Source organism: Rutilus rutilus, assembly GCF_951802725.1.
Source record: "Rutilus rutilus genome assembly, chromosome: 25".
NCBI lineage: Eukaryota > Metazoa > Chordata > Actinopteri > Cypriniformes > Leuciscidae > Rutilus > Rutilus rutilus.
The window spans coordinates 12,134,231-12,146,794 of NC_140229.1; the positions used below are offsets into that span (position 1 = coordinate 12,134,231).

The 12,564-nt window shown below is 35.9% G+C and overlaps 1 protein-coding gene across 4 annotated transcripts in view; it reads right to left on the reverse strand.

Moving 5' to 3' along the window:
• ntm (neurotrimin) overlaps positions 1–12,564 on the reverse strand; it is a 338,066-nt gene that overhangs the window by 123,021 nt on the left and 202,481 nt on the right. For 3 of the 4 annotated variants that reach the window (XM_084400203.1, XM_084400202.1, XM_084400201.1), the window contains exon 2: positions 266–356. In XM_084400203.1, coding sequence (XP_084256329.1) covers positions 266–356 — 91 coding nt within the window. Of the gene's footprint in view, positions 1–265; positions 876–12,564 lie in introns of those variants that run through there. The other variant, XM_084400200.1, reaches the window with a different exon arrangement.

Sequence of the window (12,564 nt, forward strand, 5' to 3'; positions counted from 1 at the left end):
TAAACTACAGGTAGATTTAGTGCAACATAAGTTTTCAAGTAGTGAGTAGAAAATAGAAATAGTCAAGAGTGTGAGCACCAAAAAGCTTAGAATAGCAAGCACAATAACAACTCATTCTGAAGCTACTTACTAGCCACATGAGTTCTTTCTTTCTTTAAATCGATAAAAATGAACGGACATGCAAAACACTTGACAGTGCTGCTGCTCTTTCCACTCAGGACACAGGAACATGACAGCATGATAAATGCATAATCATCACGCCTACCTGAGGAAGAGCGTCTCTCCTTGTCTGATGGTGATATTGTCCATCTGTTTGTTATCGGATTGGGATTCCCCTTGACTGCGGACAGGCAGACCTGCGGGGAGAAGGAACAGCAGTCTGAGACTCATCACCACACACCTCCTCCAGGACGCCACAACCATCTTCATCTGCGGAGTTTTCGGAGTGTAAATCCGTTCACAGTAGTCCAAAAGAGAAACGCGTTAGTTATCCATTACAGTTTATCTGTTAATCCAGATTTCCTCCCCAGGTAGACGACAAAATCCCTCGCGTACTTAGTACAGAGCGCTTATCGATGACCGCGCCGTGCCGTCGCCATGGAAAAGGGGGTAAAATAAAATAACGTATGAATGAAATGTACACTTTAGTGGTGACCTCAATCGTTCTGGTTTCTTAAATCCTATTGCCTTTAAAATCCGCACTGAAAATCCATCTTTTTTTCCCCCAGCTGACACGCTGACTCAAACTTTAAGAAGTGAAAGCTGTAGAGCTGAGAGCGAATGAACGTGCCAAAATGTCACTCCAGCTGTGCCTGAATAGATATGGAGGGTGTTTGTGGTTCCTCAGTGCAGTACAGTATGAGTATACGCAGTCTTCTCAAAAAAAACAAAACAAATAAAGTCTTCCTCTAGTGGGACCGTTGCTCGGTTTTCTTTCCGAGCCTACTGGATAACCGCGGAAGGGGGCTGTGAATCGCACGCACAAATTGGAAAAGCGCGCGCTGTTGTCATAGCAGCAGCGGCCGCGTCCTCACTGGATAGCGGCCATCCAGTAGCCTACAGCGCACAAAATCAGAGGCTATTGTATGCAGTAATACAATGCATGAGCGACATTCAGTGATTGCAGCCTCTGTCATTCAGCACAAGGGTTAAAGTAGCTCTCTCGAAAAAGAAAATTGAGCTTTATTGTACAAATCACAAACCAAATATCCGATATTTTGAGAACTGAAGATGTCTAGAACTATTTTTTACAGTCTATGGTCTAGACAGAGAAAATGACAGGAAATGATAGGGCGTCACGAACACACACACACACGTATTTTTTAATATAAATATATATTTGTTATATATCGTTTTGTATTTTAATGCATGGTTCACGTGTGCATGGTTCACGTGTGTAGCTTCTTAACCCTAAAATAGCACATATTTTGTGGGTGTGTGATGTCATCCTGAGACATACATACATTGTGTGTGTGTATATATATATATATATATATATATATATATATATATATATATATATTTTTTTTACATTAATTATAGCCATTCAAAATTACTGTGTAAATGAAGCTAACGATTTTTCTAAACTACTCTTATGAGGATATACAAAACATATATTTGGCATTATTGTGTGTGTTATTGTTCGTTCAAGCGAAAGAGAACTCGATTCTGGCGCGCTGTCTGTGCGCACGATAGCCTACTGCCGCGCGTCTTGTGTGTCACATAAACAGGACATTCATAGATGTTCTCTTTTGACTTCATGACTTGTCGGGCTTCAGTGGTGATAAATGAATAAGACAATTTGCATGAATAAAAGCGTGATCATATAATGTAACGCTAGCCAAAGGATGACAGGAAAAAAAATGGATGCTGCGTTAATTGCGTTAAATAGACAATTTTTAACGTATTCAACTATATACGCCTTTACGTCTCAGGATGACATACCCACAAAATATATGTGCTGTTTTAGGGTTAAGACGCTACACACGTGCACCATGCTACTTGCGGATCATTTTGTAGCCTACAGTATGTCCTCTGATCTGTAATACAAAAAATACAAATAATATTTATCTGTTTTATCTATTTCTGTCTGCTGTACACACACGCGCTGTCAATCGATTTAAGAAAATAAAACTAATTGCACATTATTCTGTAATTAATCATGATAAAATCGCACCTAACAATCGCACCTAACAACATACATGTCTGTATGGATACAGACTGTATACATACAGACAGCATCAGGTTTATTAGGCTGCTGTCACTTTAAGATCTGACGCACATGATGCGGATCGGACACACATCCTATTTATGTGCATTTAACACTTTTTAACTGTGCTTACAATGATCGACAAAACGGGAATTTTGACAGTTTTGTGTTTTTGTCCGTTCGAGCGTGAAAGAGAACTCAATGCGGCACTGCCGTGTTTTTGTGTTTAAGCCGCTTCACAAACAGCAGAAATAAAACGGATGCTGCGCTAACTGTTACATTTTTTAACACATTAAACTAAAAAAAGATACATAATTTTGCAAAATGAATGCGGTAATTTTGACAGCCATACCATATTCAGTGATTTCTGCCATAACATTTTAACTGAAAACCCTTCAACCCTTTTTACCTAATCGTGCTTAATTAAAATCACTTAATTTTCTAAAATATAAATCATTTTTTGGAAGTTAGCTTAAACCATCTGAATGGACATAATGATTCTGCACAAAATTAAATGTCCAGTATGTATTTCATAAATGTTCTCAGACACCAGCTGCTACCACCTTCTATCAGCCTTGCTACCATAAATAATCTATTCACACAAAGGTGCTTATTTAATAACAAGCCTTACCCCCTGAAGGACAAAAAAAAAAAAAAACGTCCAGGGTATTTTTAAGAGGACCAATTCAAGAATCACAACATGTTACCCTGTCAGACAGACAGACCCTTACTGCCAAATGTGGCAATGTGTCCTCATAGATCACTCTCAGATCCCTCACACATTCAACACGAGACAGTGGCCTAAAACTGCATGCTAGAACTTTAGTTGTGGGTTTCTGAGCAGAAATGAGGGCATTCATACAGATGAAAATATATTTCCCTGTCATAAAATAATGAGTGAAGCAGTGTGTTTTAACAGACCATACAATGAAGCCCTCATACACAGGACATTTGTGGATGACTCATTTTTCTGCAGTGCTATAAGAATTGAGTCAAGTCATGAAGCAAAAGCAAGAACTGTCATACATCGCCTTTCAATAGATTATGCTCTACATATGCAACTTACCTATTTAAAGGTTTATTTTGTTTATTATTTATCGATGATATTACTTGCTGATTGGCCGGCTGAATGAATTAGCAGATAGACAGACTAACTGACTGAATCTGAATTTAAGCATTATGTATCTGACAGATTCCTTGGCTGGTTTTACACTCTGTGCTCCAGATGGTCTCCTTTCTTTAAGATTTAAGTTGGCCCACCAGGGGACTGTGATAATAAGGTCTCATTGCAGAACTTCAGAAGATCATCAGTATGTAACTTTATCTGTTACGTGTGTGAGAGATGTTAATCGGCTGGGCAAAAAGTGTCATAGTAATATAAACTTGGTAAAACATCACCATGATTTTTTTTTTTTCATAATTTTTTTATTTATTTTCCATTACAAATTACTCTATTACCACAACAATTAAATAATTGCCCCATTTTTCCTCTCATGTTTAAATTAGATATTGTATAACATATTAGTCGTATAATTAGCATGTTTTAAATGTTGCACCTGCATCTGCTTTTGACCAATATAAATTATTTTTATTTCAAATAGATTTAGATCTTTTTTTTTTTTTTTTACATCAGTGCCACATTGAGCAAAATTAAATGTTTGAATTTGACAGTTGCTGTTGACAGTTGCTGCTAGTCTCAAAATAAAAGCTAGAAACTATAACTTTTTTTTTTTTTTTTGCTTTAATGTTTTAATAGTGATTGTTATAGGAACAGCCCTCATGTTGATTTTGATATTTGTATAGTGATGGATTTAAATGAGTTTGCCGTCTTTGTTTTACACCTTTCAAGATTTCCCTTTTTGTTTTCCCTATGAGTTTCCATAGGAATTCTCTGGATGACATGATCACACGATTATTCCAAAATCATTCTAATATGATGATTTGGTGCTCCAGAAATATTCCTTATTATTATAAATGTTGAAAATAATACTTAATATTTTGTGGAAACCTGCATGATCCTTTTTTTTCAGGATTCTTTGATAAATAGAAAGTTAAAAAGAACAGTATTTATTCAAAGACATTTTTTTGTTAACATTAGAAATGTCTTTTTTTCTGTCACTTTTGACCAATTTAATACATCCTTGCAGAATAAAAGGTTTAATTAAAAATCTGAAATATTCTTCATTAAATTTGATTATTTACTACTTTTGGTTATGTAGAATGTGTCATTCCAAGTGTGCCACTATAATTACCTGAAGTCATTTCAGAATGTATGTGGGATTGAATTAACATAATTCTAGAATTACATTCGGTTTCAAATGTTCTAATTCATATACACTCAAAAAATTATTTTTGATGCTTCATGTTAAATTGACTTAAAACCAAAAATAAGCTTGAGTCTAACACTATAACGTTCAACAGTTTGGGGCCGGTAAGATGTTTGAAATGTTTTTGAAAGTCTTTCATTTTCACCAAGGCTGAATTCTTTTGTTAAAAAATACAGTACAAACAGTAACATTGTGAAATATTATTATGATTTCAATTTGAATATCTTTTAAAATTGTATTTATTCCTGTGATGGCAAAGCTGAATTTTCAGCATCATTACTCACATGATAGTTCAGAAATCTTTCTAATATGCTGATTTGCTCAAGAAATATTTCTTACTATTATCAATGTTAAAAACAGTTGTGCTGCTTAATATTTTTGTATAAACCATGATACATTTATATAAAAATTTACATAAATAAATTACAGCCCGAAGGTTTTCTCAACAGGGAAATTTTGCCACGTTTAGGTTTTATGTCTGTATAAACTAAAGCTGTAAAACTTCACTCAGTAAGACATCATAAGCTCAACTAAACTCTGCCCTGCTGGCACTGTTGACTTTAGTGCATTGGCACGGCACTTCAATAACATTTGTGGGACGACAGCTCAATTCCCAGTTTGTGGGCTCCCAGCTGATTTGGTGCAATGCTGCTGGCTATGTAATATCGTGTCACTATGAAATCTCAGTTATATATCATAGAGGGCCTTTTGTCATTTTCAGTGTTTTGCTTTAGCCTGCTAAACGCAACCCACTTCAGCATTCAAAACATCTAGCCATGATTGCCTGGGTTAAGAGTACTGCTGAAAAACAATAATCAAGTTGAAATGCTGCTTTGAGAGAGATAATATGTGTCCTCACGCATCTGTGAAAACAGTGTTTATGGTTTAAGTGAGAGCTCCAAGTGGCTTGCGACTGGAATGTAATGGTACACCTCTGTGCAAGTGTGTTTTTGCACGTGTACACATTCAGGATAGTGCACTAAATCGGTATCTTTCTTCATCTAACACATAGTGACACGTTGATGAGTGATCGGTCAGATCTCTATACACCGGAACTGAATAATCTGGGCTGAGAGAGAGAGGAAAAAAGCTGGTAGCCGAGAGCAATTCGACTCTTTGGGGTGGAAGTGACCATTATTTTCCAATACAGAGATTGATGTCGCTTGAACTCCTCTTTGTCTTACACTAGTAATGGTTTTCTGTCTTTGCCTTGCTGTTTAACAGCGTTTTCCTCTAACTTGTTCTATATTGGAGTGTCATTGTGAAGCTCCCGAGTCTCCAAAGGAAGAGAAAGAGGTTTTATTTTTTATTGTTGTTGCGGTTTATTTCTATATTTGGAATGCCAATCGAACTGAAGAAAAAAAACTGGCATAAAAAATTAAATGTGCATAGAAAACTGAGATTTAAATCATTCAAAACATTATATAGGGTTACATTACAGATAATTTAGAGATAATATGAAGAGTTCAGATGCAAAAGCCTCTAAGTGCCATCTGAAATTTTCTTCTAGAATGAGCATTTTTATCAAGCTCGTATATTTAAGTTCATTAATTTCACTTTAATGACAATTAATAGGTCATTTTCAATGCCATTAAAGTGAAATAACTGAACATAAACATACAAGCTTGATAAAAATGATCATTCTAGAAGAAAATATCAGATGGCATAGAGGCTTTTGCATCTGAAGTCTTCATATATATACATACATACATAATTTTAAATATTTTTGAAAGAAGTGATCAAAAATGAATGCGTGAAAACTGAAATATTGTGAAATACTACTTAATATTTTAAGGAAACCATGATAAATTTTTTTCAAGCTGCTTTGAATAATTAGCTTATTTTGAATAATTAGGATTTTTTGTTACATTATTAATGTATATCTGTCTCTTTCGATCGATTTAAAGTATATATAGTCTGTATATCATACGTGTGTGTGCACGGTATGTATGTATGCATGTATGTGTACATATATATATATATATACACACACACTGCATGTACATTCAAATAAAAATACATTGAACTGATCAAAAGTGACAGACAGTCATTTATAATACTATTTTTGGTTATGTATAATGTGTGTCATTCCAATGTGCCACTGTGATTTAATTTTAGCATTTCAAAGTCATTTGAGGAATTAACCCATAAATGTAGACGGTTCCTTTCATTACGATCAGGTCCCCTGATAAAATACTGTATCGTCAGCATTGGTCCTCATCCAGCCAACTAAATCTAAATGTGTGATAAAATCAGGTTATTATAACTAAACTCTACCCATTCTCTTTTTACCCTGTATGCTACAGGACTGACATCTCTTGTCTGATTTTATACATTCCCTGCAGAAGATCAGACTACTGGCTTGCACAAATGCAAGCATCAGTTTTTGACACAGATGCACTTTGCCTGACAAACTGTTTACAGTGAGCAGTAATTATAGGAACATATGCATATATAATACCCTGGGCATTTAAAACAAAATGTAATAAAGGACACAAAACCTTGACCGTGTCATCCTGCTCTGGGGTTTTAATTCACAGCAGTCCAACAAGTATACTGTTATAGTAAAAAACCACATCAGGATTTTATGATGGTGCAGTAACAACATACAACTATAACAAATCCGCAATTGGGGTATTTTCAAGGACAAGTAAGTTTATAGTATGGATTAAAGAACAAGACATAAGTGTTTACCTCAAAGAATGAGCAAACATGTTTATTTTTAACAGCCTGAGAAAAGGACAGGACCGCAGTACAGGTAAGCAGTGACTGATATAATTAGTGCAATAATATGAGCATTCGAAGAAACCACTAAAGCAGCTCTCTGAATCTCTCCTTCAAGAACAGAGGTTGGGTTCATTAAAACAAATCTGCCTGAAATGTTTTGAAATGGTTCATGCTCCAGTCAAATCCTGTTGGGAAACACTGATAAGGGAATTGTGTGTATCACAAGATCTTTAATAAAGTCTAAGAGGCAGGGGGGAAGTTTACTAGCGGCTATTATGAAAAATAAAATCAGATTAATGGGAATTATATGCGTAGGGAAGCATTTGTATTATAATTTACCAACACTTTGAAGAGGCGCAGAAAATGAATCAGGTGTAATAGAAAATAAAAGCGCATCCTTCTTCCTTCTGAAAAATAAATAAAATAAAATAAAATAGTTCAAATAAAAAAGGGGAAGTTTACTATAGTGGCTATTATGAAAAATAAACTATGGGAATTGAAGAGGTGCAATAAAGTAATAGAAAATAAAATGGAGGAGGAGGAATTCCAAAATTAAAATATAATAAAAGTTTTTGAAAAATCCCTGGGGTTTATCCTTTTGATTAACGTATTAAAAATAATTCGAAAAGTATTTTTAAGTAGGCTACCTAAAAATGGACATTGTACATCAAAGGGCAATAATCAGGTCTGCAACCAACGCATAAATGTTTGCCTTGCTCAATGATAGAGGATGTGCTGCTATTGTACACCTGTGAAACCTTCAAAAGTAATTCATGTTTTATACATCAAACTGGCGTTTGGCCGCTTTCATCTGTGGTGGTTTTATGAAACACAGCATACCATTTGCATAACATTCCAAAAGGTGTATTGCAAACCGGTTGGCGGGGATGGATTCCAAAATACCTCAAAGCATCGGTTCTGCTTGAAACAGAGGCTGTGAAAGAGTATTTGTTCTTGAAAGTCGTCTCTCAAGTATTGACGTTTAAGAGAGATAGCGCTCATTACACACAACACAGACATTTTGCGCCAATTACTCTTATCTTGTGTCAACACCTCTTACAAACAGAAACCCATTGAAGAATTTTGCGAATCAAGACACTTCTCATTTTCCGTTGACTGGTTTAAATCCAGAGACTAAATTACCGCGAATAACTCTACACCATGGAGCCATCTGGCTTTCCGCAGAGCCATATTTAATTTACGAGCACAGATTAGCCAATCGCTCTTCATACATGTTTAACTGACAGGTTAAAATTGGTTACCTGGTTACTGTGGAGTCTTGTCATTTAAAGTCTGCAGAGGTGAGAGCGTTTTGAGGAGACTCTACTGCATTTGACTAAATGTAATGTCACTCAATAAGTGTGAGATATACAATCAGAAACGGAAATGCATATAAAAATGAATGTTTCTTCTCAAAAATCTAAATAAAAATCTCATTATTTACTCAGCCTCATGCGTTTCCCCATATGCTGTTATTTTTTACTATGGAGAATTTCTATGCAACTCATGTCTATACCACAGCATATCAAGCTTCAAAAAGAACAAAATAACTTTAAAAACGTATTAAAATGTTCCATAAGTTGTCAGTGTGTCAAATCCCGTCCTGACCATTTTGCAGAAATGTCGCCACAGGCAAGTTTTTCCAATGAGCCTGGGTTGCAACATATCTTTAAGTGAGAAAAACACCATTGGTTATAACTGTTGGGGAAAGTTACTTTTAAAATTAATGCACTGTAAAAACTGAACAGTTGGATCAACTTAAAAAAATTACTTCAATTGGTAACACCTAAAGAAATTAAGTTTTCTCAACTTAAATTATCACATTTTATCGTGAAAACCGTGATAATTTAAGTTGAGAAAACTTAATTTCTTTAGGTGTTACCAAATGAAGTATTTTTTTAAAGTTGATCCAACTGTTCACTTTTTACAGTGAACAATATTACATTACACCCTAAAAAAGTTACTTATTGTGTCACTTGAAATGCAAATTCATGCCTGTACAGTAGAGGGCAAAGCAAAAAGAAAAAAACGTTCCAGCATTCTGAATTGCAAACGAATATGATGCAGTACACTGTAAAAAAAAGTTGCTGCCTTAACTTTTTTCAGTACAATAAACTTGTTGTTAAGTCATTTTAACTTAAATTAAATTAAACTGACTTGAATCTAGTATTGTAACGCTCTGATCCAAAGAAGACGAAGATAAAAATAAATCCAAATGGACAGCCAATATGCGAAACAGCGTGCAAACACGCAACACGAACAATACCGGACACTGAACAGAACACGGGCAGGAACTTAAATACACAGTGATGATTAACTAAAAGACGAACAGCTGTGGTGATAGCGTTAGTGTCCATGGTGATGAAACACTTGTGATGAATGAAAACAAACAGAAAATCCAAGAACTGAAACTGAACATGACTGTGACATGTATAACTGCTCTTATTATTATCATCAATGCTGCAAACAGTTGTACTGTTTAATATTTTATAGGAATTGTGATACTTTTTTTCCCCGGAATTTTTTGTTCAGGAATTTCATGAATAGAAAAAAACTGCATTTATTTGAAATAGACATTTTTGAACCAATTTTTTAGTTTTTACTATCAATTTTGACCAATTTCATTAATTGTCTGTGCGCGTGCGTGCGTGTGTGTGTGTATACAGTTCTAAATGATAATTAAAAAGTTATGGTAAATATTATGAAGCATAATGTCTATTTGTACTATTTGTAATGTCTATTATACTCAATTCAATCTGAGAAATGTTCTAAAATGACACAAAGTCATTTAAAGACTTAAAGGAGATCTCAAGTGCATTAAATTGCTGTGTAGACAACGTCTCTCAGTAATGCAAAACATGATGTGCTTGCTCGCTCTCTCTGTCTAATCGCCATGGTGATCCTCCTCGGTGGGAAAGAGCATGCTAGACTGTAATGAGATGTTCCTATTGGATTCACAGCAGCTACTTAAATAGACTTGTCATATTAGATATGCCTCCAGACAAATTATCAACCCAAGACATTTGTGATTTCTTCACAAATACCAACCGTAATTATCCCTTTTCTTTTCAACACGCATTTGTTTGAGGCGTATGGCATTCGAAGACTTTAAAATGAACAGAACGGTTTTTCTGTGTGATGAAAGTGAAACAAAGTGACACTTGGTAATACATTTTAGAGTATTACCTGGAGAGACACTCAACTTTTCCTAAAACTGCTTTTGGATGTACGGCTATAAATTGAAGCCCAAGGATCCAATTATGCTATTTCGAACAATCCCCTGATTAGCTCAAAATGTCAACTCTTCCTTTGAAGAAATAAATAAGAAAAATTACCCATGAAGATGTCTATGTTTAAGCCCTTTATTTGGCCGAAAGGACTCAGTCACTGTTGCACACGACAGCCAGGATTTGAACAAACCCATTAAAAGGATAGTACACACAAAAATGACTGTTTTTCCAAACTTGTACAACTTTCTTCCTTGGAACACAAAGAATATACAGTACTGTACTGTGGGGATTATTAATGTATTTATTAATAATGTATTATTACTTATATTAATAATAAATGTATATAATTATATAATTAAAAATAAAATATTAATGTATTACCCGTTTTTCTAACCCATACATGCTTAAACAATTGCCTGATGGGCTGAATGAGCCCTTCTATGATCACTGCGATTGCCTCTATAATCCTGTACAGTAAAATAAATAAGAGGGATTCAGGACGGAATCGACTGGGCGTGACGTCATGTGCGTTCACGCTCACCTGGCTATGTCTGGCAGGTTTGTGTATTCGCCGCCATTATCCGCATCAGCGAAGACAACTCAAGCGACTTTTGCAAAAGTAGAAGATGGATTCAAAGAGACCGGCTTCTAGTTCATCCCAAACCCCAACGCAAACTCCACATAACCGCGTGCACAACTCTGGTTGCAGTTTCGCGTGTCGTCAGAAGGGGGCATAGTTCTGCAAAAACTCAGAGACTTGTGCAATGCACCTTTAATGATTATTAATGATAATTAATGTAATAATCCACTGGATTATTAATTGTAATAATCCAGTGAGATTTGTGTATGCACATAGAGGGCCCTATTTTAACGATCTGAAACGCAAGTGTCAAAGCGCAAAGCGCAAGTAACTTTGTGGGCGGGTCTCGGCGCTGTTGCTATTTTCCCGGCGGGATAAATGACTCTTGCGCCGGGCGCAAATCTAAAAGGGGTTGGTCTGAAGTAGCTTCATTATTCATAGGTGTGGTTTGGGCGTAACGTGAAATAAACCAATCAGAGCATCATCTCACATTCCCTTTAAGAGCAGACGCACTTTTTCCTTGGCGTATTGCTATTATAACGGCGGATTTGCCAGGTGCGCGTCAAGAGCGGTTCACAGCCGAGGAGAGCAACGCTCTCGTCACGGCCGTAAAAGAGAGAGAAGTGACATTGGGGATGGGAGAAACACACCCAAATTAGCTTCGGCTAAACAGGCATGTAATAATGTGGGTAAATGTGTAAGCTAGATGTATGCTTTTATAATAAATTATTATATTTATAATAAATTATCTATCTATCTATCTATCTATCTATCTATCTATCTATCTATCTATCTATCTATCTATCTATCTATCTATCTATCTATCTATCTATCGTTTGTAATAATTTGCAAAAATGAAAACTGCTGCTTCTGTGTAGATTAGAGAATCACAGTGTATGAGCGTTTGTGCACTCTATACATTATGGTCAAGCATGCGCCCTTAAAATAGCATAATGAACAACGCGCAACGCGCCACTGACTTTAGACTAGGTTTTTTCTGGCCAGTGGCGCAATTGTTTTATGGAACAGTAAAATAGCACCAGGGAACGTTTGCGCCAAAACACGCCTCCTTTTTTGCGCTGAACCGCCCAGAGAGCGCAAGTTCATTCCCTAGTTTAGCGACGTGCTTCTGTGGAGGGAAAAGCGCGCTTTGCGCGGGTGCAAAATAGGAATGAAACATGCGTCGGTGTACAAAGTCAATTGCGCTGGGTGCAAGATAGGGCCCAAAGTCTGAAAACAGCCGGTATGATCTGATCTCACCATCATCGAGTCCGTCTGTGATTACATGAAGAAACAGAAACTGAGAAGAATCCAGAAGAACTGCAGGAACGTCTCCGAGATGCTTGAAGAAACCTTCCTGCAAAGCTACCTGAAAAACGATGCGCAAGTGTACCTCGACAAAAGCCGTTTTAAACGCAAAGTGTCGTTACACCATATATTGATTTGAATTAGTTAATAGAAGTTAAATCATAAATAAATTCAATTTGTGAT